Below are 27,205 nucleotides of genomic sequence, written 5' to 3'. Positions count from 1 at the left end.
CATTACTGCAGGAAATAGAAATATTAGAGCATCTCCAATTGGAGTTACCTAACAAATTGTCAAATTTTGTCAAGTCAATATATATATTAGTTTTTTTATTTTATCTCTCTTTAATTTCATTTTTGGCAATATATTTTTTTGGACAAAAATTACATTTAACTAAATATGAGGAAGTGTTAACAACTCTTAGACACGTACTGAAACGGGCTCCGAGTAGAAGAATTTCCTAGGGTATATTTGCTATGCAGGCCGAACGGAGGAGCTGGAGAGACATTAACAAACCCAGGGTAGATGGCCTAGGCAACTTGACAAAACTGATGACTTTTATCTTTGAAAAGATCAATCCATTTCATTTTCAAAATGTATGGTATCCATATATATTACCAATTCTATTTCTATACTGAAACAAACGATATACTAAGTCAATTTAAACAATATTCTAGTCCTCACCATTATTACACTTTCTGTCATTTTGACTAAAATTACAAAATCATTAGGTCTCATGAAGTAACCTGTAGTCTGTAGACTTTTGCTCATTAATGAGTAGTACATGTATAAATTTGATTCTTATGATTATCTAGCACAGACAAACTTTTGTAATATTTAATCAAAATATCATACTAGTTTATAGTTAATTAAGGTCTTTGCTAATGGCAGCATCTATCATTAGAGCATATATATACAGTATGGTCTACTAAGCATTTGCAAATTATTCAAAGTTGGTTGTGATATAACTTTATATATCTTAAATTCTAATTCGGCTGATTTTTTTATTTTGTGTGTGCGCTTGCTAAATGTACTCGATTCTTCTTTGTTAATTATCATGCGAGATTTTTAAAGTATAAATATGAGTAGTAAGGTGATTATGAATAACTCACTCATATAACTAAAATACTGATGCTCGTAGCAGGAAGGCTGAGCTAAACAACTCTCTCCATTTCGTAGCTGTTTATGCTTGGGTCTGCAGTATACTTCAATTTCTTGTGTAATAGCTACTTTCTTAGTTGCTTGTGCAATGTTTTCAAATTGGAAGGAAAATGTTTACATGCAAGATTGTTATATGAATTTATTTCCCTCTGTGCAGGCAACTTATAGACGGAGAATAAAATGGCAAGTAATGCTGCAATGTGTATAGGGGTTCTGGTGATTGCATGTTGTTGGAATGTCATGGCACAATCAGATTACATGAAATATAAAGATTGGAATCTGCCGGTTAGTGTTCGGATTGAAGATCTTCTGAGCCGGATGAGCTTAGAGGAAAAGATAGGCCAAATGACACAGATTGAACGAACTTTAGCATCACCAGAGGTCATGAACAAGTACTTCATTGGTAAAATTTGCATCTTTTAAGTTATTACAGCAAGAGTGGTAAAATTTATATCACTACCACCCCATTACATGTATGTCTATATGATTGATCAGTTGTGTTTTCGGTGTTGATGACATGCATAATGTAGGGAGTGTGATTAGTGAAGGAGGGAGTGCTCCTGGAGTAAGAGCATCTGCCGAGACTTGGGTCGACATGGTGAATGAAATCCAGAAGGGTGCGCTATCAACGCGTCTCGCAATTCCAATGATTTATGGTATTGATGCTGTTCACGGTCATAACACTGTGTACGGGGCGACAATTTTTCCTCACAACATTGGTTTAGGAGCTACAAGGCAAGTAGTGCTACGGTTTTACATATATCATCAGCATATCGGAAGTGTACACAAGCGCACACTTACACACGCGCAACACACTTCTGCAATCAACATTTTAATGTTCCAGTACTATTTTTTCCAGGAAGAATATATAAATTTTATTGTGCCACTGCTTCATATGTATACTTTTTAATATGTAATGGATTAGTTTCATCTTAAGCAGGGACCCTGTATTGGTCAAAAAGATTGGAGCTGCAACTGCTCTTGAAGTCAGAGCCACAGGCATTACTTATGCTTTTGCACCTTGTGTTGCGGTAAATAAATCGATTCAAAGAGCACATATTCTCTAAGTCCTAAAACTACCCCTGGTACACTTTTCCGCCTCATTTCTAAGATATCAGATGGCAGGTTTGTAGAGATCCAAGATGGGGCCGCTGTTATGAAAGCTATAGTGAAGAAACCAGTATTGTAAGAGCAATGACTGAGGTCATACTAGGATTACAGGGAGACATACCTGCTTATTCACAAATGGGTGTTCCCTTTGTTTCCGGAAAGTAAGATTCAAATTTAACTCACCTAGCTGTAGAGTTTCACCTATTATTTGTTTACCTCGTGTTTAAAATACTGAACAATGGCTGATTCTCATATTTCTCACAGGAATAAAGTTGCTTCATGCGCCAAGCATTTTGTGGCTGATGGTGGAACTAACAAAGGAATTAATGAAAATGATACTTTGATAAGCGTTAATGGATTGCTCAGCATTCACATGGCACCTTACTATGATGCTGTCAAAAAGGGTGTATCAACAATCATGGTCTCCTATTCAAGCTTGAATGGAGTAAAGATGCATGCTAACCGTCATCTCGTCACTGATTTTCTCAAGAACACTCTGAACTTCAAAGTAACTTAAATTCTTAAGTTTAAGTTTTAAGTATGATGCTACTCAAATTTGTTTGTGAACTTTTCATAATGACCAATGCAGGGATTTGTCATCTCAGATTATCAAGGACTTGACAGGATAACTACGCCACATCATGCCAATTACACATTTTCCATTGAGGCTGGGATTAATGCTGGTATTGATATGGTCAGTTATCTACTTTATATTTGAATTCAAAAATCTAAATTCTATGTAGGAATACAAGACTAAAACTCTCCATATTTATCTAGTTATTCTGAGCAATGTGCAGGTCATGGTGCCAAAAGCATATGAGGAATTCATTGACGGTTTAACTGCCCTGGTAACAAATAAGTTTATTCCAATGACCCGAATTAATGATGCAGTGGAAAGAATTTTACGAGTCAAATTCATTATGGGTCTATTTGAGGACCCATTGGCTGATCTTAGCATGACCAAGTACCTTGGAAGTAAGGTATGACCATTGTCCAACTTCTATAAATTGCACTACTCTCTCTTCACCATATGGCCAAGGCAGTAGCATCTATTTCTTCATGTCATTGTTGTACTTTCAACAGGTGCATAAAGAACTGGCACGAGAAGCTGTACGAAAATCACTTGTTCTTCTAAAGAATGGAAAATATGCAGACCAGCCCTTGGTACCCCTGCCTAAAAAGGTGCCAAAAATACTTGTAGTTGGAAAACATGCTAACAATATAGGATACCAGTGTGGAGGCTGGACAATTGATTGGCAAGGACAAGATGGGAATATCACAGTTGGTATATTTTTACAGTGTGGCAGTATTTTTCCTAGTAACAATTTCTACGCAAGTTGGTAAATCCTAAATGACCTTTTCACGTTCAGGTACCACAATCCTGAGTGCCATAGAAAGTACAGTTGACAAAGAGACTGAAGTTGTGTATCAAGAAAATCCCGAAGCAGATGTGTTCAAGTCTAATCCATTTTCGTATGCCATTGTAGTAGTGGGAGAGACCCCATATGCTGAGACCTTTGGAGATAGTTTAAATTTAACAATTCCAGAACCTGGTCCAAGCATAATCAAAAATGTTTGTGAAAATATAAAATGTGTTGTGGTCCTTATCACTGGCCGTCCAGTTGTGATTCAACCATATCTTGCTACTATCGACGCCCTGGTAGCTGCTTGGCTTCCGGGAACAGAAGGACAAGGCATTGCAGATACTTTGTTTGGTGATTATGGTTTCACAGGCAAGCTTTCCTTTACCTGGTTCAAGACAGTTGATCAGCTCCCAATGAATGTAGGGGACTCACATTATGACCCACTATTCCCATTTGGATTTGGCCTTGCTACATAATCCAGTTTCCGAAACCAACTACAGTAGCTTTTATATTCTTTGATTTCTTAGAGTTGATCTTAGTCATTTCCAATATCTTTGGATATATTCCAAGTCATGGAGAGTGAATGTTGTTTGAATGCGAAATAATAACATACCATGTCCAAGCTAAACAAACTTGTTACTATATAGATCTTTTTGAACAATTTCGTTTTTATTTGATTCTTAGTTAATTAAATGAAGTCATAAGTGTATGCAGTTGAGAATCATGAGATGAAGTTGGACTATCCGAATTAAATTAAATTAAGACTACTATTATAGGATGGAGGGAGTATCAGAATTTCGGGTTAAAAGAAAATAAAGTGTATGCAGTTCAGAATCATGACATGAACTTGGACTGTATTCTCAATTTTGAGTAAAAATATGAAAACGAATGATAAAGAATATAGGGGCACATAGACGTGTAGTGTACCATGGATTTGCAAGAAACACCAGTTAATTCGATAATACGTGTACCAAACACTGATTATAGTCTAAAAGTTATTAATTACCATTTTTATGAACTTTGCTGTATGGTACATGCACAAATCACTGGTTCTGGTTGGATATAAATGTGATTTATGTGATATAGCTAGCTATCACTTTGGTGTGTTCCACTTTCCACTTTGCCAAAATCTGCACTCTATTTTCTGTCACTGTAAGTCTCTCCATTTCTTGATCCTTTCTTCTTCTTAATCTTAGCTCTAAAGTTCAGATTTTTATCATTAATTTTTTCATGGCCACTTCTGTATGTTGTTTAGCAGCTGCATTCTTTTTCTTTTGATAGCACATCAATGTATATAGTGGTATAAATTTCTTTCTTTTGCTGTGTGATTTTGAAGTTTTGATTTAGAAATACAACATCTTGTTCAATTGTGGGATTATACATATTTATCAATGCTTGTTGATTTGATTGATCAGTAGATGGTATGCAGAGAGCAAAAGACTTGGATAATTGCTAGTCCCGAATGTCTTGATAATTTGCTTGAAGGTGAACTCGTAAATTTAATAGAAGCAATGCGCTTCACGTATAATTTCTTGATAAGTGAATATATCAAGAGAAAATTTGACTATTACTGAGAGTCAATAAATCAAGATTTTCTAGCATTAAGAAATAGAGAGAGTGGTTCTGTTTGACAGAATCTTGTTTAAAAAAAAATATATAGATCTTCTTACGAGATAGAAGCATTAGGACCCAGATGAATTTTTAAATTGGGAAAATATATCTGGGTCTGAAGGAAGTATAAGGTCAGACTGATACAAAAAAATATTACAGTCGAAAGTGATGACCTTATATAATTTATGAAATATTCTCGAGTTTTGAGAATAAGGTTCATTAAGATGATACTAAAATTATCGTATAGTGAAATTTAAAAGTGCATCAATGAACATTGAGATGGTCTTTCTAAATAGATATTTGGAGAAATATCTATTTACATGAACCCGAGGGTTGCTCTAGATAAAGCAAGAGTAGAAAATCTGTATTTTCGGTGATCATGTTGAGTGAAACAACATTGACACGAAATAATGGCATATTAAATTTGATATTGCTATGATAAGCAATGGCTTCAAATAAATGACATGGTTGCCATTTTGAGGACGCTCAATATTGGTTGCTATGTGAATAAGGATTGCCAGTTTAAGGACGCTTAAACTCGGTAATGATGCAAACTGAAATTGCTGGTTTTTTGGGACGCTAAAAGCTGGTAATATCAATAACAAGTGAAGCCTTAAGTAATAACTAGTAAAGTTATTTCATAAATATGAAATATGTCAATATGAGATGTCAAACTGATTCAAAATCAGAGAATTGACAAGTGTGCATGTGTTATTTACACATGATATGCAAGTCATAATTGATTGCATGTGAGTGATCTGATCATTACGAGAAGTAATGACAAGAGGATCATCTCTGAAAATCTTGATGAGATTGAAAAGTTTTGATTTGAAGATTACAATCTTCGTGACTTTAAAAGTTTTAGATGATACATGTCACATGTTGGTGATGTGAATTTTGAAGAGGTCAACGAAGCTAAAGTTGTCATAGCTGGAATGGATTTATATATATCCAAGCGTAGATGAACAAGGATCTCTCAAGAAGGATTGCAAGTCTGTTGTACTTTTTAAAATTGTACAAAATTAGACATAGGCTACACAGTTGGTAAACTGGGTAGATGCACGAGTACAATGGAAATTGGTCACTTGGAAGTGATTGCAATGAGATTTAAGGTGTATGATATGTGCTCGTGAGCTTGGACTTCAATACGAAAGATATCTAATTGTACTATGTGAATATAGTATGTAAATTAGATATTTGACTTTAAGAACTTAAAAGTCATTCGAGAATACATTTCACACTTAGCAGTCGTGTCATGGAAATCCTAAACTTAGCTCGATTCATGATGGAATACGAGTCTGGTGCATAAAATAAATGCAGTTAAAAGGCCGAGTAGCCACTTTGTAAGGATATTCCTAAATGACAAGGAAAATGTGTCTTCAATATGCATATATCGTGTAATCAATATGCAAATTGGGAGATCACATTATTGTGTATGAAATGGTATGTCTCACATCTATGATGAGGACATAATACCATTAAACAACTATTCTCAACGAGAATTATCATGATTGACTATGTAAAGTTAAATGATAATGTTTGGATCCACTAACCAGATGGTTAAACTAAGCGAATCTGTTTAAGTCAAGGGAATCTAGTTAGACCGAGAGATAGTTGTCAAATCATTGAGAGGAATGGGCCTTGCCTATTGCTTAACGGCGTCATGGTGGACACCCAACCTTGCTGACTGGAGATCCCAAGAACTTGGTTCAATGGGACAACTAAATCATGATGACCAAATCACTGTGGGGGTAACCCCTGGCCTATTTCTATGATGATGAAACAGTGAGACCCGTAAGGTACGAGGCTAAGCTTTATGCTTTTAATGATCTTTGACGAATACAGGGATTTCAAGTTTGAATACATAATATTCGGTTAAGTAAACGCGGGTTACTCTATAAGATAAAGATCACCTATGTAAGAGAGAAGTATGACCGCTTCAAAGGAGAATTGCGAGGCACAATTCTTTAGAAACTCTTGCAGAACCAGGACGATGTTCCAGGGCCAAAATGGACATAATCATGAGAACTGAATGAGTCAGGAAAGATATAGTGATGAGTATGTCATCGTTTACACAAACGGTCGAACAGTTCAAGGACATCGCGTCATACTGTCTACCAGTAAAGTCGATATACTTATTCGAGCGAAGGTTCAAGGAGCATTCTCTACCTATCGTATGCTATATCCGACCGCCGGAACTATCACCAAGTCAAGCTCCGCGTCTGTCTGTCTATGTGGTGTCTATGTGGTGCGTGCTACTGGACCATCAATCTCATTTGTGGGGGATTGTTGGACAAACTTAGTATTTTAGACTAAGTTGTGAATCATTTTGAGACTCTATATGAGTGAGACACATTATGTGTTAGTGGTGTGTATTTATTGGAACGTATTCTTCTCTTCGAGGGGATTCCAACGCATATTAACACGCTCAAAATGAGTAAAAGGTGAATGAGAACTGATGTTCCAAAGTTTTACCTTTTAATATGAAAAGTGGTTTTGTACCACATCGAGAGTAGCACAAACCTATTCCTTAGTTTTTCTTATAAATACCATGTACCACATCGAAAAGAAAAACAAGTCCTTTCAAGCCTCTCTTTATAAATAGAGTCTTAGGGCACCAGTTTTATTAAGTCGAGGAAATAAGAGTCATCTCTTTCATTCTCGGTCTCTTTAGTATTAAATTTTTCCAATATTCCGGTGATAGTTCTCGGGCTCAGTTCAAGTTCGCTGAGAGTATATTCGATCTATCGATTATACTAGTATCTCGTTTTATCCTGGGAAGCAGGTCGCTAAACACGGATGGTGCGGGGCGAAACTGCTTTAAGGAGACAGTTTTCTGGACTCGAGATTAAATCCAAACTGAGGAGAACCCAACTATTGTAGCTTAAACTTGATTTTGATATATTACTGATTGTCTTCTTGGATAATTTATCTCAACTGGTGTTGTACTCAATTTTTTCTGTAGAGATAAAGTTGCAGCCTGCGCCAAGCACTACGTAGGTGATGGTGGGACGACCAAAGGTATCAACGGGAATAATACTATCATTAGCAGACACAAATTGCTCAGCATCCATATGCCAGCTTACTACAATGCCATCATCAAGGGTGTGGCTACTGTCATGGTATCATATTCTAGCTGGAATGGAGTAAAGATGCATGCTAATCGCTATCTTATCACAGAGTTTCTTAAAAACACTTTACAGTTCCGAGTAAGTACAGCCCTGTTCTTCTCTTTTTTTTCAAAAAAAAAGGAAGTAGTAGTAAGTTTTCAGTATATCTAATATACTGAATTGATGAGCTAGGTATTCAACTCAGAAATTACCTCGGGCCTCAATCCTCATATATTTGCAGGGATTTGTCATTTCAGATTATGCTGGTATAGACCAGATAACTACGCCATCACATGCCAATTACACATATTCTATTGTGGCTGGAATCAATGCTGGCATTGATATGGTCTGTTGAAAATTTTAAATTTTAAAGTGTAAACATGCTGTTAAAATTGTAAGACCATAAAAAATATTGATCTGGTTGTTGTACACATGTTTCAGGTCATGGTGGCCATGAAATACAAGGAATTTATCCATGGTCTATCTGTGCTGGTAAAGAAAAAGTATATTCCAATGACCAGAATCAACGATGCAGTTAAAAGGATTTTAAGAGTAAAGTTTATGATGGGTCTGTTCGAGAATCTGTTGGCTGACCTTAGCATGGCCAAGTACCTAGGTTGTAAGGTCAGCATTCTCGTAGGTTTTTACATTAGACCCGCAGCTTCCACCATTTTTTGCACTGTTATATGCAGAACAAAATGTAGAGAACTTGGCAGGCTAAACCATATAGTGAGAAAATTGCATCAGCTACATATTAACTTCATTTATTTTGAGCAGAAACATAGAGAACTTGCTAGGGAAGCTGTAAGAAAATCCCTGGTTCTTCTCAAGAATGGTAAATCTGCACATCAGCCTTTGCTGCCACTTCCTAAAAATGCCTCAAAAATACAGTCCGCAAAGTTATTGAAGCAACAGTTGACAAAAATACCAAAGTTGTCTATAATAAAAATCCTGACACGAAGTTTTTGAAGTCTAAGCATTTCTCGTATGCAGTTGTCGTAGTTGGAGAGTTCCCATATGCGGAGACAATGGGAGACAGTTTAAACCTAACAATCCCCAAGCCCGGTCCAAACGTTATAAAGAATGTGTGCAGGTGGATAAAATGTGTTGTCATACTAATGACAGGACGTCCTGTTATGATTCAGCCATATATCGCAACCATTGACGCCCTGGTAGCTGCTTGGCTTCCAGGAACAGAAGGACAGCGAATTGCAGATGTTTTGTTTGGGGACTATGGTTTCACAGGCAAGCTTCCACACACTTGGTTTAAAACTGTTGATCAGCTCCCAATGAATGTAGGAGATCCACATTATGACCCCCTATTCCCATTTGGATTTGGCCTCTCTACATAATTAAACTATCAACACTGCTGAAAGAAATGATCATCAAGTAATAAGTACTCAAGTTCCTTTTAATTACAAGTTCACTACAAGTATGCACTTCATGCTTTCTTTATATAGGCTAAATTCCACAAATTGTTCATTTTAATATATGGCAACTGTTAAAATGTTGCATGTATACTAGCAAACAGGTCCTCACATTTTGTCAAGACGTGAGTCGTGAGTGCTTGAACTATTCCAAGTGTTTGGTAAAGTCATAAAGACGGGTCGGGTCAGCTGCTGCCGTCCCCAGCTGTGGTATTTTTGTAATACGTTATCGGTTATCTTTCTTAATAAACACCATAAGTATGCATCAATAAATGTAATTCTCCGTTTTTGTAACGATCCATCAATTGTGTGTAAAAGCATTTGGTATTTCTTTTTTCCATTTAGATTAGATCTACTATTGGTTAAATTTATTACTAGTAGTTTCTTAGTGTACTAGATTTTTTTATCTGATGAAAAATAAAGGTACTATGAAAACGTTGTTCTCTCACCCTTATTCCCGAATTTAAAAAAAAAAAAAAAAACAAGTCAAGGTTAATTAAATTAGTTTTACTTTTATTCATAATTATGCTATCTAATTTTTAAAAGAAGCAAAACCAAGCGATAATCAATACAAATTTAATCAACTTTCACTCTAAATTTTTATTTTAAAAATGAAAAGTATTTTACATCTTTGTTATTTACTTCTTTCTCTTTACAAAACTCGGGAGGCAAAGAAAAAGAAAAAGTGTGTAATGTATATTTGATTATTTATACATGTCATAAATTCCGCAAAATCTGTTGGACACCATGTTACCTCGTTATGTGGAAACAAAAAACTAAACAGAGTCTGTCTTTCTGTAGTGTGGACTTCCTCATCTTGTAAGTTCCTAACTTTCCCAGTTTTTTTTGTTCTAAATTCTAATCTGCATACTCTGCAATTTCACACATCATTTTATTTGTAATTTGTTAGCTACTATACTTGCTGTTTCACACTCTGTACTCTGGTCTTGATCTTGGACTGCAAGTATGTGTAACATCATATCATTTTCCCATCTGAAGAGACATAAAATGGCAAAGACTTCGGTTTTTGTTATCTGGATTCTAGTTATATGTAGCTGGTATGTCATTTGGCAATCGTATTACATTAAGTACAAAGATCCTAACCAACCGATAAGTGTTAGAATTAGTGACCTGCTCAGCCATATGACCCTAGAGGAGAAAATTGGCCAGATGACACAGATTGAAAGAAAAGTGGCTGAATCTGATGTCATGAAGAACTACTTTATTGGTAAGTTTGGGCCTTCTTATACTTTGTTTTGAAATGTAATTGTATTTTCATTTTTCACTATACATGTCTCAACTTGTGGTCTTGACAGGGAGTGTGTTTAGTGAAGGAGGGAGTGTTCCAGGTCCAAGGGCATCTCCTGAGGCTTGGGTTAACATGGTCAATGAGATTCAAAAGGGTTCGCTATCGACCCGACTTGGGATTCCAATGATTTATGGGATTGATGCAGTTCATGGCCACAATAGTGTTTATGGTGCAACAATCTTTCCGCACAATGTTGGTCTTGGAGCTACCAGGCAAGTCTTTGCAATGCAATAATTGTCATACACAGTTATATAGACAAAAATGAACTTGGAGGGAATTAGGGAATGTGCTGATTATTAAGGACTGAAAATCCATTTCACTTGTATGCCTCTGTTTGGCTAATGTTTCTTTTCTGCAAAGTAAAACCTGAACTACTTGAGCATGTTCCATACATTATGACAAATTAGTAATGGAGCATCCTTTCTTAACCTAAAGGGAATTAGGGAAATGTGCTGATTCTTAAGGACTGAAAATTTATTTCACTTGTATACCTCTAGTGTGACAAGTTAGTTTAATGGAGCATCGTTTCTTAACCATTGAGCAGAGACCCCTTACTTGTCAAGAAGATTGGAGCTGCAACTGCTCTTGAAATCAGAGCAACTGGCATACCTTATACTTTTGCACCTTGTATCGCGGTAAATGATTTAATGAAGAGTTTAAATAATGATATTATGATCCCAAGGTTTTAAATTTCAATTACTTATAAATGGTTATATGGACAGGTTTGCAGAGATCCAAGATGGGGTCGCTGTTATGAAAGTTATAGTGAGGATCCAAAGCTCGTTCAAGCAATGACTGAGTTCATACCAGGTTTACAGGGAGACATCCCTCCAAAATCTCAAAAGGGGTTTCCTTTCGTGTCAGGAAGGTAAGCACATCTCTGTTGCATAGGCTGGCAACCAAGTCTTGCTTGCAAACCTATCGGGGAACTGATCTTCTTCAACTTGGACACTAGGTTTTAACTATGGAATTCATTATTATGCAGGGAAAAAGTTGCAGCATGTGCAAAGCACTTTGTAGGTGATGGTGGAACCACCAAAGGACTTGATGAGAACAACACTTTAATAAGCAGAAATGGGTTGCTTAACATTCATATGCCAGCTTATTATGATTCCATTGCTAAGGGTGTGGCTACTGTCATGGTCTCCTATACAAGCTGGAATGGAGTGAAGATGCATGCAAACCGTGATCTGATTGATGGCTTTCTCAAGAACACTCTCGGCTTCAAAGTAAAATCATTTATCTCAGTGGAGTACCTATTATGTGTATTTATTAAGTATCTTTAAGTATAATTATTTTGTCAACCACTCCAGGGGTTCGTCATCTCAGACTACAAAGGTCTAGATAGGATCACTAATCCATTTCATGCAAACTACACATATTCCATAGAGGTTGCAATAAGTGCTGGCATTGACATGGTATGTTCCTGAAGTTCTTTTTTTCTTTATATTCCAAAACCATTTATTTTCTAAAAGAGAAAATTTTAAAAGTTTAAACTCTTAGACTGTAGAATAACTGTTGTGGTCATTGTAAAATTGCAGGTCATGGTACCATATAACTATACAGAGTTCATTGATGGTCTAACCTTCCTCGTAAAGAATAAATTTATACCTATAAGCCGTATTGATGATGCAGTGACAAGGATTCTACGGGTGAAATTTTCTGTGGGTCTATTTGATAAACCTTTGGCTGATTTTAGCATGGCAAAATACATTGGGTGTAAGGTCAGTCTCGCTTATCAGTTGCAGTGCTTATCTAGTATTTCACTGCATTCTAAGACTCTCTCATCTTCTCACGAAACTTGGTGCTTGGAAACAGGAACACAGAGAACTGGCTAGGGAAGCTGTACGAAAATCTCTTGTATTGCTGAAGAATGGAAAATCTGCAGACAAGGCATTGCTACCGCTTCCTAAAAAGACATCAAAAATACTTGTGGCAGGAAAGCATGCTGACAATATTGGCTATCAGTGTGGCGGTTGGACTATCAAATGGCAGGGATTTGATGGCAATGTCACAGTTGGTACATTCACTCACATTCCTCTTTTGTATTTTTTTTATGTACGATAAATCACTAATTAGTGTCACGAATCTCAATAATGTATCCATATGGTGGTTTATTTCTTGCGCTGCAGGCACTTCAATTCTTGACGCCATTAAGAAAACAGTTGATGCAGAGACTGAAGTTGTATATCAAGAATATCCAGATATAGAATTTTTGAAGTCCAACCAATTCTCATATGCAATAGTTGTAGTTGGAGAACTCCCATACGCAGAAACTAACGGAGACAGTCCAAACTTGACAATTCCAGAACCTGGTCCAAGCATAATCAAAAATGTTTGTGAAAATATAAAATGTGTTGTGGTCCTTATCACTGGCCGTCCAGTTGTGATTCAACCATATCTTGCTACTATCGACGCCCTGGTAGCTGCTTGGCTTCCGGGAACAGAAGGACAAGGCATTGCAGATACTTTGTTTGGTGATTATGGTTTCACAGGCAAGCTTTCGTTTACCTGGTTCAAGACAGTTGATCAACTTCCAATGAGTGTGGGAGATGCACATTATGACCCTTTATTTCCTCTTGGATTTGGGCTCAAAACATAACCATACTTGCTAAACCAACCCTGCCTTAGATTTGTATATTAAATCACCTTTCTTAAGCCAACTACAAGTTAAAATCATTTTTGTTGGTTAATTTTTTCTCATGGAAAGAGTAGGAATTTAATATGTGTATCTCTAGATGGTTGAAAGCTACATATATTCGTATTTCATGTTGCAAAAGATGTGCTAAGTTATCAATTAGCAAAAAAAACATCTGCTAAGTTTACTATTCCGTTTAAATTAGTGCATTTTTTTAAAAAAATATATAAATTAATCGTACTTTTTCACAAAAGTGAATTGCTAAATGCTGGTACAGGCCGAAGCAAAACTGTGTGAAACCGAGATAATTATATAATATATTTTAAAAAAGATTAAAAGAATAGATGTCAAATTCCTCCCCCAAACCCAAAAGCTACAGGTAATCCCATATCAAGAATATCTGACGCGTTCCTTTTTCAAAACTGCGTATTTTCATCCGTAGAAAAACAAAACACCACATAAAAGCTACACACTCAACATGCCACGTCTGACGTCCCTTTCTTAATTTGGATACACATAAACAAGTAATATTAAATTTAGATACGCCAACTCATTCTGAATCATTGCACAAGAGATGTTAGCCGGTCTTAACTGTTAACACATTACATTTTAATTCTGTTTTTTCTTTTAAATAATTAAAACTTAGTACTTCCTCCCAAAATAATCTACCCGTTTTGACTTTTCGTATTATTCATAGTAAGCGATTGACTACTAATTTACATCTAATTTATAAGATCAAACATAGTCGAGTGATTTTGTTAGATTCGTATTTATAAGTAATTTAATACAATAAAAATTTTATATTTAATACTAATACAAAATTAAAGATATTAACAATGAAAAATGTGCATTGGTAAATGTGTACAGCACAAATGAAAAACGTTTTTTGGATGGAGAGAGTAATACGTGTAACAAATAATTGACAACTCCTGCCAAGTTTTAACAGTCCAAATTAGCACCCCTAGTAAAATCGCAGCAACATTGTTAAAATGCTAAAGAAAACTCCTTGTATTTCATCCCAAATGACGTTAACAAATAAGTTACAGACTAGCACACAACTAGTTAATAGTTTATTATCCGTCATTTCATTTCTGGTTTTTAGTTCGACTCTCACTCACAAACCAACCCTACAATTCGTACGTGTGATAGCGACAGACAGGCAGCTCTAAATAAAAGTACATCAATGAACTACCCAAATTGTCAAACTTTATCTTGTTATTTACCAGTCAAATCAAACACATGACTCACTCCATCTTAATCAAGATCAAACACTGTACTTAACAACATCTTTATTTCCTCTGATGGGTATGCTCCGATTCTTTGAATTTTGTGTCTTTATTGCTTATTCTCATTTTTTGCTATGCATTTTTATTAGTTTCTCCTGCAATGCACTACTTTTCTTGAATTATATTTGCTTGAGAGTAAGTTAAAACAATCAGTTCAATTGAAATACTTGTAATTGATGGATTCTTTATTTACTCTTATGAACTTCATGTATTCAGAATCAGATACCTTTTTTGAAAGCTGTTTTGTGATCTACTGATCTTTAACATAGTGGCCTAGTGGATGTAAGTAGAAGTCTGAGGTAAGGGCCCTTTTGGAATTGGGCTTGTAGAAAGAAAAGTAAATGTGTGTGTGATTTATATTAGGATTGTGATAATATTTGATATTCTTGAGATTGTAGTTCATATTGGTTTGCAATGTGTTGTTACCTTCAGTTAGAGCAAAATTTGAAGTTGCCAAGTCTATATGGATTTTTTTATTTGTGCGAGACTGTGAGTAATGATAGTAGAAGATTGCCATTAAGGTCTGGTTGGTGAGATCATGTCGCCCTCCATCCTTGAGGTGATTTGTCGAAAATAGAATGACAATCTGTCTACATCTTTACAAGGATTTTGTTTCTGGGAAAAGACTCCGTGTCTGAAATAATTTATAATCTATGGATAGAGGAGATGAAATGACCATTCGATTCATTTGATGACATTTCATTGATATTTTGGGGTTGTGGATTATTCAGTTGCTCTTTTTTCTCTTCTTAGTATTAGGCAATTTCCATATGCAATGTCCCTCTCTGGATATAATCTGTACATGCGTCCTTCTTTCAGGATTTCAGTAAGATAGCAAAGTAGATATTGCAAGATATCAAGACTTATCAAGAGTCTGAAAATGATAGCTTGAGATGAGGAAGAACCAAATCTAGATTAACCAAAGGTCGATAAACTCTAATTTTAATCTCTATTTAAACTTACTCATTTGATCTAATCCAAATTCACATAGTACTTGACCAGGAAATTGATATGATTAACTATATTCTCTCTCATGTTTATCCTCTTGGTTGTAACTTTCATATGTTCTCGCTTCTTTCGTTGTTTTATCAGGATTCTGCATTATAAATTGTGCCTTCTACTTATATTGAACTATATTCTCTAAGAAACAAATCAAGAAGCTAAGGTATTCCATTTATTTATAACTATTGCTTAATCTCTGAATAATGTCCTATTACCTTTTGCTCCATCATTATATATGTATAGCTGTCCATGTACTTGATTGCTAATACCCTTTGCTGAATAAAATATGTTTCTTTTATATATTCGAGTATTTTTCCTAAGGGTTCTTTCTAATAAATAATGTATTGTTATATGTTGGCTGCAGTACCAGCTAAAAATTGCCAATAAGGTTTGACTGGAATTTCTGGTGAACAAATATCCCTCTTTGAGGCACATTGAGCAAAAGAAAATGGACCGGGTTTGGGTAAATCTTATTGGGACTCTTGTTGTTTGTGTTTGGTCTGTCATGGCCCAATCAGAGTACGTAAAATATAAAGATCCAAGCCAACCAATAGAAATACGAATCAAGGACTTAATAAAAAAGATGACCTTGGAGGAAAAGATAGGACAAATGACTCAGATTGAAAGAACTGTGGCATCCGTTGAGGTTGTGAAGAAATACTTTATTGGTAAACATCTTAGCAAACATTCTCTAATATGCCTTTTTTTATGACTTGCATGATACAAGTATGTTCTTATGGTCTTTGCAGGAAGTGTGTTGAGTGATGGTGGGAGTGTTCCAAACAAACAGGCATCTCCTAAAGACTGGGTAGACATGGTCAATAAAATTCAAATGGGTGCACTATCAACGCGCCTCGGGATACCTATGATCTACGGAATCGATGCTGTTCACGGCCATAATAATGCTTATGCTGCAACAATATTCCCACACAACATTGGTTTGGGAGCAACCAGGCAAGTGAATATTCGCAAACCTGTGACACTTAGGATAACGAACACATTAGAAGTGACAGCCTTCCCTTTGGTATGACCAAGTTTTCTCACGAAAGATTAGTTAAAAAGGATATTGCCTGGTGCACTGTTTAGCACTAGAATTTTGTGTGCGTTATATGTTCTTCAAGATATGTTCTACAAGCCATTTCTTCTCATTTACCTCTTTCTCATGTTTTTCAGTTCTTAAGTCTAGTCCTGCTACAAGAAAGGAATTAGAGAAAATAGTACCAAATAAGTTGTTTAAACGATCTCTTTTTTAGTTTGAGATGTGGTCTGATATGTAATGTTCTTTGAGCAGGGAGCCTGAACTAGTGAGAAACATCGCAGCAGCTACTGCTCTTGAAGTCAGAGCAACAGGAATACCTTATGCTTTTGCACCTTGTATCGCGGTACCTAATTTTATGTGTGAAAATAAATTTTATGAACTAGAAAGCTTCTGCTTGTTAAAAATTTTCTCTTTACAAGTGCTAATTGTATTGCAGGTTTGTAGAGATCCAAGGTGGGGTCGCTGTTATGAGAGTTTTAGTGAAGATCCCAGAATAGTTCGAGCGATGACTGAGGCCATACCAGGACTACAGGGAGACATCACTGCTGATTCTCAAAAGGGGTATCCCTTCGTATCTGGAAAGTAAGATCTAGTTCTTTTATTGGTCTTCCCCTGGTACTTTTTTGGATGTTTCACCATCGTTGCTTTCTTAAAATTTTGTTTCTATAACATGCACACAGTCAGCACAGCGGACGACATAGTTTGCCTTCAAAACATGACAGCTTGCGTGTTGGCGTTGTCAGTGCAACTTTTAATTGTGATTATATAGAAGAAACTCTATTGTATGCCACATAAAATTGAAGATACAGCACAAATTTATAATCCTTGTCAAGTCGCAATTAAGCAGCTTTTGATCTACTACCTGAACTGCCTTCATATCTTAACTTTATTGACCATTTATATCTTCGTAGAGATAAAGTCGCAGCATGTGCCAAACACTATGTGGGTGATGGTGGAACCGTCAACGGCATTAATGAAGGCAATACTGCGGTAAGCTTTGATGAGTTGCTCAGCATCCATATGCCAGCCTACAATGATTCTGTTAGTAAGGGTGTGGCAACTGTGATGGCATCCTTTTCAAGTTGGAATGGCGTAAAAATGCATGCTAATCGTGCTCTTCTCACTGATTTTTTGAAAAATACTTTGAACTTCAGGGTAAATACATTTGTTTCTGTAAGAATTAATTAGTCTTTTTCTTTGGGTAACTTATTGCATGGTTCTAAGATAGTTCTGAACTTTGGTTATTGCACTATCCCAGGGATTCATCATTACAGATGAAAAAGGTCTCGACAAGATGACATCTCCACCTCATGCAAATTACACTTATTCCATCGAGGCTTCAATCAATGCTGGCGTTGACATGGTCAGTTTAGATTCATAACTTTATGATAACCCCAGTTATGGTAATCTGTTGCTGAGTCTCCGGCATAATTTGTGTGTCCATTGTAGGTGATGGTACCATTTAACTACACGGAATTCATTGACGGTCTATCATTCCTGGTTAAAAACAACTTCATACCCATGACAAGGATTAATGATGCAGTGGAGAGAATTTTACGGGTGAAGTTTGTAATGGGTCTTTTTGAGAACCCATTGGCTGACTATAGCATGGGTAAATACCTGGGATGTAAGGTTAGTCTTTTTTTTCCATCTTGATAGTCACTCGGAGACAATTTTTCTGCTAGATTTAAAATATAATTTATCATTTATACTGTTAATTAAATAGGAGCATAGAGAATTAGCAAGAGAGGCTGTAAGAAAATCTCTTGTGCTGTTGAAGAACGGAAATTCAGAAAAGCAGACTTTGCTACCACTTCCCAAAAAGACATCAAAAATACTCGTTACTGGAACTCATGCTGACAATATTGGATACCAGTGTGGTGGGTGGACAGTAGAATGGCAGGGTGTCAGCGGCAATATCACAGCTGGTATGATTCCTAATATCTTCCATCCCCCTTGCCTACTTCTGGCCATTATGCATAACTTGCACGCAGAAATAATTGTAGTCTTTGTTGTAGTTCATTTCATGAAGAGCTAAAAAACTTTCCTATTTCTTCCCTTTCATGTTTATTAATGTACATTGTACAGGTACATCGATTCTGACCGCTATCAAAAGAGCAGTTGATGTGGAGACAGAAGTTGTGTTTCAAGAAAACCCTGATGCTAGCTTTTTCAAGTTCAACAGATTCTCTTATGCCATAGTAGTAGTGGGGGAGCACCCTTATGCAGAGTCAGATGGAGATAGCTTAAATTTAACAATTCCGGATCCTGGTCCAAGCATTATAACTAATGTTTGCGGCAATATAAAATGCGTTGTTGTCCTGATTACTGGCCGTCCTGTAGTTGTTGAGCCTTATATGTCTACAATTGATGCCCTCGTGGCTGCTTGGCTTCCTGGATCAGAAGGACAAGGCATTGCAGATGTTTTGTTTGGTGACTATGAATTCACAGGCAAGCTTCCACATACTTGGTTTAAGACTGTTGATCAACTCCCAATGAATGCAGGAGATCAAAATTATAATCCACTATTTCCATTTGGATTTGGCCTCACAACAAAACCTATTCAGACAATATCTTATCACAAACAGATAAGTTAGAGTAGTAGAAAGAAATGATATGTAACAGTGTAATGAGTTAACTATTTATTTTTATTTTTATTTTGTAATAAGTGTGGGCATAATTTTTTCCACCTCATTTCATATAAAACTATTTTCAAATGACTTTTTTGTTCTTTATATATTCAAAAGCATCGGCTTACCGGAAACGAGGGAGATATCATTGTACCAGATTGTTATCCGTACTAGGAAGGTTTATAAAGAAATGATGATATTTGTGTGTGAGAGCTCTAAAATGGATTTTTGGGCCAGTTCTTGTGAAAGTTGAAAAGTGTTTATGTATAAGTTTATTATAAGTTGTTGAAGTGTATTGAAAAGTGTTTATGTATAAGTTTATTATAAGTTGTTGAAGTGTATTGAAAAGTGTTTATGTATAAGTTTATTATAAGTTTTTGAAGTGTATGGTAAATCATAATGATATTTTTTAAAAAAAAACAAGATTTAATATCAAATTTAATACATGAATTAAAAATCCACATATCTTTTGTTTTTATTTTCAAAATTAACCTTATTTCGCATATTAAGTTCGATTAATACAATTAATAATTTTATAAAATAATTTTGTTATTAACATTCACTTCTCGGAATATACATATTTTGCTCTTATTTTCGTCTTTTTATTTTCTGTTTATTCCCGTTCCAGAAGCCTTATTTGCTCTATCATTTTATTAGTTATGACTCCTTTGGAATTTATTAAAAAATGCAATTTATAACTTCAAATTAAAAGTGTTATATGAGTGATATATAAATTATTATTTGTTGGTTTTTTTGGTGCTTAGATATTTTTTTCTATAAATTAGGGATGTGTTTGGTAAATTATAAAAAACTAAAAATAATACTTATTACAATGACTTTAATACATGGACTTTAATTAAAAAAAGATTAATTGTTAAGCACAAATATTCTAAAATACTAAAAGCTAAAAAATATATTCTAACATTTCAACAAAACACAAAAACTTATATTAGTAAAAGGAAAAAAAAGAACACTGACAACTTCACAGTCGCTGACTACTAAGAAAAATATAATAAAATTGGAATAAATTAACGTAATTTACTTGTTATATAAATAGGAACTGAAGTTAAAATATTAAATGGGGAGAAGGAGGTTAAAAAATAAGTGAGAACTTTTTTTTTTAATAAAACGTACTTGCTTTTTATTCATTTAAATTCATAAGTAATAATCCCTCCGTCCCACCCATTTGTTATCAAATGGGTTGGGCACGGAGACAAATGGGTTGGGCACGGAGACCATTAAACCTATTAAACAATGGATATAAATGGATGAAGTCAGCTGATTAAAAAGGTGAGTACAGACATTAGCAAATGGGGGGAAAGTTAATATAATACCCCGCCTAAGTTATCCGCCTTAATACAAGTTCACAAATTACATATTGGCTCCATTATACACCAGTTAACATTCACTTTATACAAAAGTAGACTAGTCACTATGCACACTTTAAAATCACAGTAAAGCTCCAGCACCCACTCCGGTAAAGCTCCAGAACATCACTGATTTTGTCATCTTTAGGTTAGTAGGAAAATGGCATATTGTACACAATCAGGGACCACATTTACTCTTGCCTCCCATGTTGTACCTGCAAAAAACAAAAGAAGGTTAAAAGTTGCAGAAAAAAAAAAGCAGTTTGCACATGATCTCTCACTAAGTTTCAACAACAGCAAACTCAAAAGGGGAGTCATCAAACAACTTGGAGTGCATTATGGTGTTAGCAGAGTGACAATATCTAAAATCTGGATAGTTGTGCACAAAGCAATCAAGGAAGGTTTGGTTCCTAATGTTGACAGAAAGTACAGGGGTGGTAACAAAAGGTATGCTTTGGATTTAGAAAATGTACGGCATATTCCTCTCCATCTTAGAACAAATATTAGGACATTGGCATGTCACTTAAATGCAAGCAAATATACTGTCCATAGGCTAGTTCAGAAAGGTAAGATTAGATCACATTCTAATGCATTGAAACCTTTTTTAACTCCTTTGAATATGGAAGCTAGAGTTAATTTTGTGTTAAACCATATTGAAAATTCAAGCCTCTACACAAATCCCACATATGTAAACATGTATAATGAAGTTCACATAGACGAGAAGTGGTTCTATATGACAAAGCAAAGTCAAAAATATTACCTCCTACCTAACAAACCCGAACCACATCGCACATGCAAGTCAAAGAGATTTATAACTAAAATTATGTTCATGAGTGCAATAGCTAGGCCTCGATATAACAATGATGGGGTTTGCATATTTGATGGAAAAATATGTATATTTCCTTTTACCTTTGAAGAACCGGCTTTGAGGTCAAGTAAGAATAGAGCAAAAGGGGTTATTGAAGTTAAACCTATCGAAAGTATAAACAAGGTGGTGATTAAACAATGTTTGATCAACAAAATTATCCCAGCTATTAAAGATAAATGGCCCGCTGATTTTGACAAAAATATTGTCATTCAACAAGACAATGCAAGGCCACATATTAAAGCTAATGATGAGGATTTTGTTAACGCCGCACAATCAGATGGGTTTTTTATAACCTTGGCCAATCAACCTCCTAATAGTCAAGACCTAAACATTAATAATTTTGGGTTTTTTCGTATTATACAAGGTTTGCAGCATGAGAAAGCTCCAAAAACTATATGTCAACTAGTAGATGCAGTGTTTAGGGCCTATGAAGTGGTTACTGACACAACAACAAACTATGTGTGGCTGTCCTTGATGAGTTGCATGACAGAGATATTGAAAAATGATGGGAATAACAACTACAGACTGCCTCATATAGGCAAGAAAAAACTTTCAAATTTGGGACAGCTACCAAATCAGCTTACCATTCCTGGAGAACTGGTGCAAGGTGTTTTAAACAAAAGAAACAATGTGGAGGACAGGACTGCCTAATACTTGCAAAAAACATCAATCTATTGACTGGACAACCTCAATTTTTTGACTGGACACATGTGTTTTTCTGTTTAATCTATGTTGTTTTGACACTAATCTATAATTTATGTTGTTTTCTGGTTTAAACAAATGGTCCTAGTAGCAGATATATTATCTATGTTCTTGTAATTAATTTACGAAAAGCTCAAAATGGTAAGTCCCACCCATTTTGGTCATCATAAAATCTTTCAACAAATTTAAACATATCAGACACAATATAGGGTTAACAAACTTTAAACAAATCATTCAAGTGCAACAAATCAAACACAAATTGCAAATCAAAAAAAGAATTATTTTCCTCAAAACACAAGGAAATTATATACAGATCAGAAATCTTACACAATTTGGGAAAGATAAATTTGCAACATTCCAGTTGGGTCTTCGAACTGCAGTTTTTTGGGTTTTAAAGCTCTCTTCTTATGTTTCACATATTGCTCAATAATCTTTAAGGGCGTATCCTCAACGATTTCGTTCAGAAATTGCTCTGTAAGATCATCTGGCTTCTCTTCACTGATTTGAAACAGCTCGGCATCATCCTCGCAATTTAATTTTGTGAGATTTTTTGGAAGAAGCGGCGAAGGAAAGGATGGGGGAATTTCGGAATCAGCATACGTATTTGGGGCTGAATCATTAAAAATTTGGGACTCCATTTTAAGAAGAAGAACACGATTTGCGGTGGTTTAATGGTGGTTTAATTGATGTCGAGGAGTGAATACAGGGGATGAAAATGGGTTTTAGGGCTACAGCCTACAGGACATTAAGACAGAGAGAGAAAGGACAAGTGGGTGGGTGTGGTTCTGTTAATATGATTAAAAATGGTGTTAAACATTTGATTACTTTACTAACACGCTGACACTCACGATCCACTTGTAATATAATAAAATTATTTTCTTTTTTTAGTATTATAAATATTTCTATTTTAGGAAGTGTAAAGAATTGGTGGGACGGACCAAAAAGGAAAGTGTAAAGAAATGGACGGGACAGAGGGAGTACATCAGAAACAAAGTCTGGAGGAGTGCAGACAGAAGCCCCTAATGCATGAGTCACACCATTCGCAGATCTATGAACGAACTCAACTAGAAACTCATCATAGAGTTTCCCTATATCGATACATCCTGAAATAATTGAGTGAAAGTACGATATACATCCTGAAATAATTGAGTGAAAGTATGTATTACCTTCACCACTCTTGTAAGCATCCACCACTGTCTTTGCATCCGTTTCGAAGACACATTAGAAAACGGGAAAGTACATGTTTCTCACTTTCTACTGATGACTACAAGTTGGTGAAATGAAAGCTAGATTGATAAATTGCCAAACAGCCCGAGCTAAACTGAATTGGGCTTTTAGCCCATATAAGCCATAGATATGATGCCCCAAACAGGCACTTTATATGCTCAACAAGCATTTTCTCCCTAACTTCATCAAATAGAAAGTCGGTTCAATTTTCTGTGTCAATTGGTGAGAAGAGAAACTACCGGCTAACGGCCCAACAGAATTTATCAAACGAGGTTCGGCTCGGTTCCGGTTTAACCGTAATCATATATCTTCGATTTTTAAAATCGAAAATCGCAAACTCCGGTTTGGATTCGATTTCGGTTTTAAAAAATCCGGTTCAATTATAATCTGCTCGATTTCGGTTATAAAACCGACAAATATAAAAAATAAAAAATAATATACAAATGACAAACAAAACAGAAACCCAAATAACTCAAAGTTTACATGAAGTATATGGACTATGATGGAACATGTGGCATACTATGAAATAAGAATGGCTAACTAAACCGGTGCAGAGAAACTGGACTCCCGGACATTTTTAACCCATTTGAACAAACAATTCACTTTTTGGTATAGTTGTTCAAACATTTTCATAAATGGCACAGAACGCCACTACTTTTGGGTCTCAATCCCAGAGGTAGTGGCGTTCGGGGGTTAAATTATATTTTTTTTCCTCCCCTCCGTTTGTATTTGGCTCTTATTTCGGAAGGTTAAGAAGCTTAAAAAAGTCTCCGGAGGTCACGTTTTGAGCTATAATATTATACTTGTCCAAAAAAATTTTGGTTTACTTTTTTTTTATTGATTAGTGATGTGAACCTATTTTTAGTACGAATTTTTTTATTTTAATTAAATAGTAGTATATATATGACTTTCGCAGCTTCGAAAAGGGTGCCTTGCGAGTCGCGTGTGGAATTTTCCCGTGAAGACACAACTTCACGAGGTTTTGCATACGTAGTTGTAAATTTATTTTTTGTGAAAACTTTTTTTCATGTAATAGTACTTTTGTAGTATTTTGATTACTTTATTTTTTTAAAAATAAATAAATTGAAAATACCATAAGTTTCACCTTCGACAATTCGACCATGAAAATGACCTACCGCCCCGAACGGTATCCATACATGCATACGGTTGCGCTGTACGGACCCATGAATGGATTTATGAGAACCATATAAATGAAGTTGGTGATTGACAAGATTAAGTTATTAAAGCATTTTACATATTCATCAACAAGTATCATCTGCAAACCTCGATACGCTACGTTGTTATTGTTATAGTCATCCCTTTGTCGTGATACTTGAAACTTTGATCCTCCACTGAATTTGACCTACTGGATGAAGGTTTCTTAGTGATGTGTATTGTACTGAATCCATTGAAATGTAGTATAAATGGTATGTAATTTATGAAATTGCAAAAGAAATGCGTTTAAACCGGATGGATCTACAAACAAAATGTAGGGAGTTCGCTGAAGATGGCGACCATCACAGCGCAAGAATGTATCATCATTTCGCTACAACTCCCGACTATGTTTCTGATTGCTACTCGTCGATGATGAGTAATAAACATATGAAGTGGGGTTCAGAATATGATACATAATGCAAGATACTGTATCATTTTGCATACACTGTATTCAAATATTGTATTTTTATATTGTACTATATTATTTTCAGCTTTCGGAATTATTATGATAAATTTCAGAGTGATCTGACTACTCAAATAGTGTGTGACTGTGTATCATAAATTCATTATGAAGTACTGTACGAAACAATTGTCACGTAGTTGTTAGCATGCCATATAAATGTATCCTTACTTGAAATTGAAAAACATAAAATGGATAAGGGTAAAAAATAAGCATCTTCTAGCACATCTAAGTCTATTTGGCGCCAGCTCAGTATCGCGGAATGTATCAGTCGCGGAAAGGAAATTAAAGAAGCTGAGAGTGCGAGAAAGATGAAGAAGAAGGTGAATCAAAATATTTTGGCCGAGATAAGAGATGATAAAGAATAAATTCTAAAGGCTTACAATGATAGGTCTCTCACGGAGGATGAATGCATATGTCAGATCGATGAAGTGTATAAAAAATACGACAAAATGGAAAGCAACCTGAGTGAAAGAGAAGATAGTGAAATTGCATGGTATGTTGAAGGTCATGAAGCTTGGCGTGAAGCTGGAGAAAGTGAAAATGAAAAAGAGGGTGAAGTTATGGAAAGTGCAGGAAGTGATGAGGATCAATATGTTGTTAACCTTGCAGATTTTTAAGTGATCATCTGATGTTTATTGTACAATTTTAGTAACAATGTGAAGGCCTAATTAAAATGTATCGTCTTATTATTGTGTATCGAGGTAGACACGGTTTTTCAACTGTGTGTTATTATGTAGCTGTTGTTATGTGCTGGAATTTGTGTTTCACGTTAAGTATCCATTATCAGCAACTGAGTTAAGAACAAATACGAGGCATCGTCAAGAGAAAAAATATTACCCCATAATACACTTTTCCAAGCAAATAAAACCATACAAAAATAAAATCTCAGATGCCCACTACTTATGGGGCTCCACTACTAAACCCCGAATGAAGTGGCGTTATGTGACATTTTTGAAAATGTTTGAGTTGTGTTATAAAAATAAACTTTAAGTTAAAATATTCTAAAAATGTCCCGGAGCCGAGAAACTGGAGCAAATTAGCATAACGTAATACGTATAATATAATACTGGTTGCCAACTTGCCATGAAGTACTACACACATTGCCCCACGCAAGGACAAATACAACCCAGACAACATCAAGCAGTCTGGGGAATATATAAGAAAACAATCTGCATACCTATGGAACTAACAGGTTTATATTATTACAAATCAAATGGCTAAATCAATCAGTAATAAATCACAAATTAGATACTGATTTTGCAATATAACAATATAATTATAATTTTTTTTAGAAATTGTAAATTAAATATAAATAAATTATATATAAAAAATGTAATACTTATTTAGTAATATTATTAATCGGTTCGGTTTAGTTTTTATCGGTTCGGTTGACATGTATAACCGGAACTGAGCCAATTAAATCGGTTCCATTATTTATTTTCGCTTTTGATTTTGGATCTAATTATTCAAATCAATTTTGTCCGATTTTTATTGATTTCGATTTTTTGTTATGCCCTAGCTACGATGACACTTGCAATTGTATCATGGGCCGTTTGTGTTGGTGACTAATCCTTGTCTTACAAATGTAAACTACTTGGCTGTTTGGAAAGTTCATAAATTACTTTTAGATTTATAAATAAAAAGTTATACCTATGCTTAACAACCTTCTTCTATATTGAGCAGCTAGCCACTACCTAGTAGAGCATCTTCCAGAGAGATACCTAAATTGTTTAGCTAAAATAATACTCCCTTTGTTTTAATTTATTGGTCGTTTAAGGTTGCTGCACATATATTAACAAAGTTCCTCGGCAAGATAAATTACAATTACTAAGGTATGAAAATTCCTAAAATACCCTCAACAGACTCATATAATAATCAGTATTCTAAAAATCCCCGACTTTTAAAAAAAT

The 27,205-nt window shown here is 35.3% G+C and overlaps 4 protein-coding genes and 1 pseudogene across 9 annotated transcripts; 4 read left to right on the top strand and 1 right to left on the bottom strand.

Moving 5' to 3' along the window:
• The first annotated feature begins 1,125 nt into the window (after positions 1-1,125).
• LOC141692674 (uncharacterized) lies at positions 1,126-4,018 on the top strand. The gene is made up of 9 exons (XM_074497587.1): positions 1,126-1,330; positions 1,458-1,662; positions 1,868-1,958; positions 2,053-2,198; positions 2,302-2,545; positions 2,627-2,731; positions 2,835-3,017; positions 3,121-3,322; positions 3,408-4,018. Exons 1-9 carry the CDS (start codon positions 1,126-1,128, stop codon positions 3,875-3,877), a joined length of 1,851 nt encoding a protein of 616 aa, XP_074353688.1. The 3' UTR covers positions 3,878-4,018.
• A 2,935-nt stretch (positions 4,019-6,953) lies between these two features.
• LOC141689298 (uncharacterized) lies at positions 6,954-9,840 on the top strand (annotated as a pseudogene).
• A 455-nt stretch (positions 9,841-10,295) lies between these two features.
• On the top strand, positions 10,296-13,637 carry LOC141692618 (uncharacterized). Its single transcript, XM_074497507.1, has 9 exons — positions 10,296-10,777; positions 10,866-11,070; positions 11,403-11,493; positions 11,581-11,726; positions 11,844-12,087; positions 12,172-12,276; positions 12,400-12,582; positions 12,677-12,878; positions 12,991-13,637. The coding sequence occupies exons 1-9, from the start codon at positions 10,516-10,518 to the stop codon at positions 13,458-13,460; spliced, it is 1,908 nt and encodes a 635-aa protein (XP_074353608.1). The 5' UTR covers positions 10,296-10,515; the 3' UTR covers positions 13,461-13,637.
• Positions 13,638-14,595: 958 nt separating this feature from the next.
• On the top strand, positions 14,596-19,543 carry LOC141690241 (uncharacterized). Of its 6 annotated transcripts, XM_074494938.1 has the most exons (13): positions 14,596-14,801; positions 15,602-15,707; positions 15,875-15,947; positions 16,149-16,452; positions 16,534-16,738; positions 17,076-17,166; positions 17,260-17,405; positions 17,504-17,605; positions 17,735-17,978; positions 18,082-18,186; positions 18,273-18,455; positions 18,550-18,751; positions 18,912-19,543. In XM_074494938.1, exons 4-13 carry the CDS (start codon positions 16,233-16,235, stop codon positions 19,418-19,420), a joined length of 2,007 nt encoding a protein of 668 aa, XP_074351039.1. In that variant the 5' UTR covers positions 14,596-14,801; positions 15,602-15,707; positions 15,875-15,947; positions 16,149-16,232; the 3' UTR covers positions 19,421-19,543. The 6 variants fall into 6 exon arrangements, with proteins under 6 accessions (XP_074351039.1, XP_074351040.1, XP_074351038.1 ...); XM_074494939.1 differs by lacking the exons at positions 15,602-15,707; positions 15,875-15,947 and adding an exon at positions 14,999-15,081; XM_074494937.1 differs by lacking the exon at positions 15,875-15,947 and having other exon boundaries at positions 14,597-14,801.
• Positions 19,544-20,758: 1,215 nt separating this feature from the next.
• Positions 20,759-23,154, bottom strand: LOC141690242 (uncharacterized). Its single transcript, XM_074494942.1, has 2 exons — positions 22,718-23,154; positions 20,759-21,035 (listed from the first exon to the last, which is right to left on the bottom strand). Exons 1-2 carry the CDS (start codon positions 23,026-23,028, stop codon positions 20,999-21,001), a joined length of 348 nt encoding a protein of 115 aa, XP_074351043.1. The 5' UTR covers positions 23,029-23,154; the 3' UTR covers positions 20,759-20,998.
• Positions 23,155-27,205: the final 4,051 nt, after the last annotated feature.

The sequence above is a fragment of the Apium graveolens genome, chromosome 10 (genome assembly GCF_009905375.1).
Source record: "Apium graveolens cultivar Ventura chromosome 10, ASM990537v1, whole genome shotgun sequence".
NCBI classification, from domain to species: Eukaryota; Viridiplantae; Streptophyta; class Magnoliopsida; order Apiales; family Apiaceae; genus Apium; species Apium graveolens.
The sequence above is the reverse complement of the archived record's forward strand: the minus strand, read 5'-3'. Positions and strand labels throughout refer to the sequence as shown.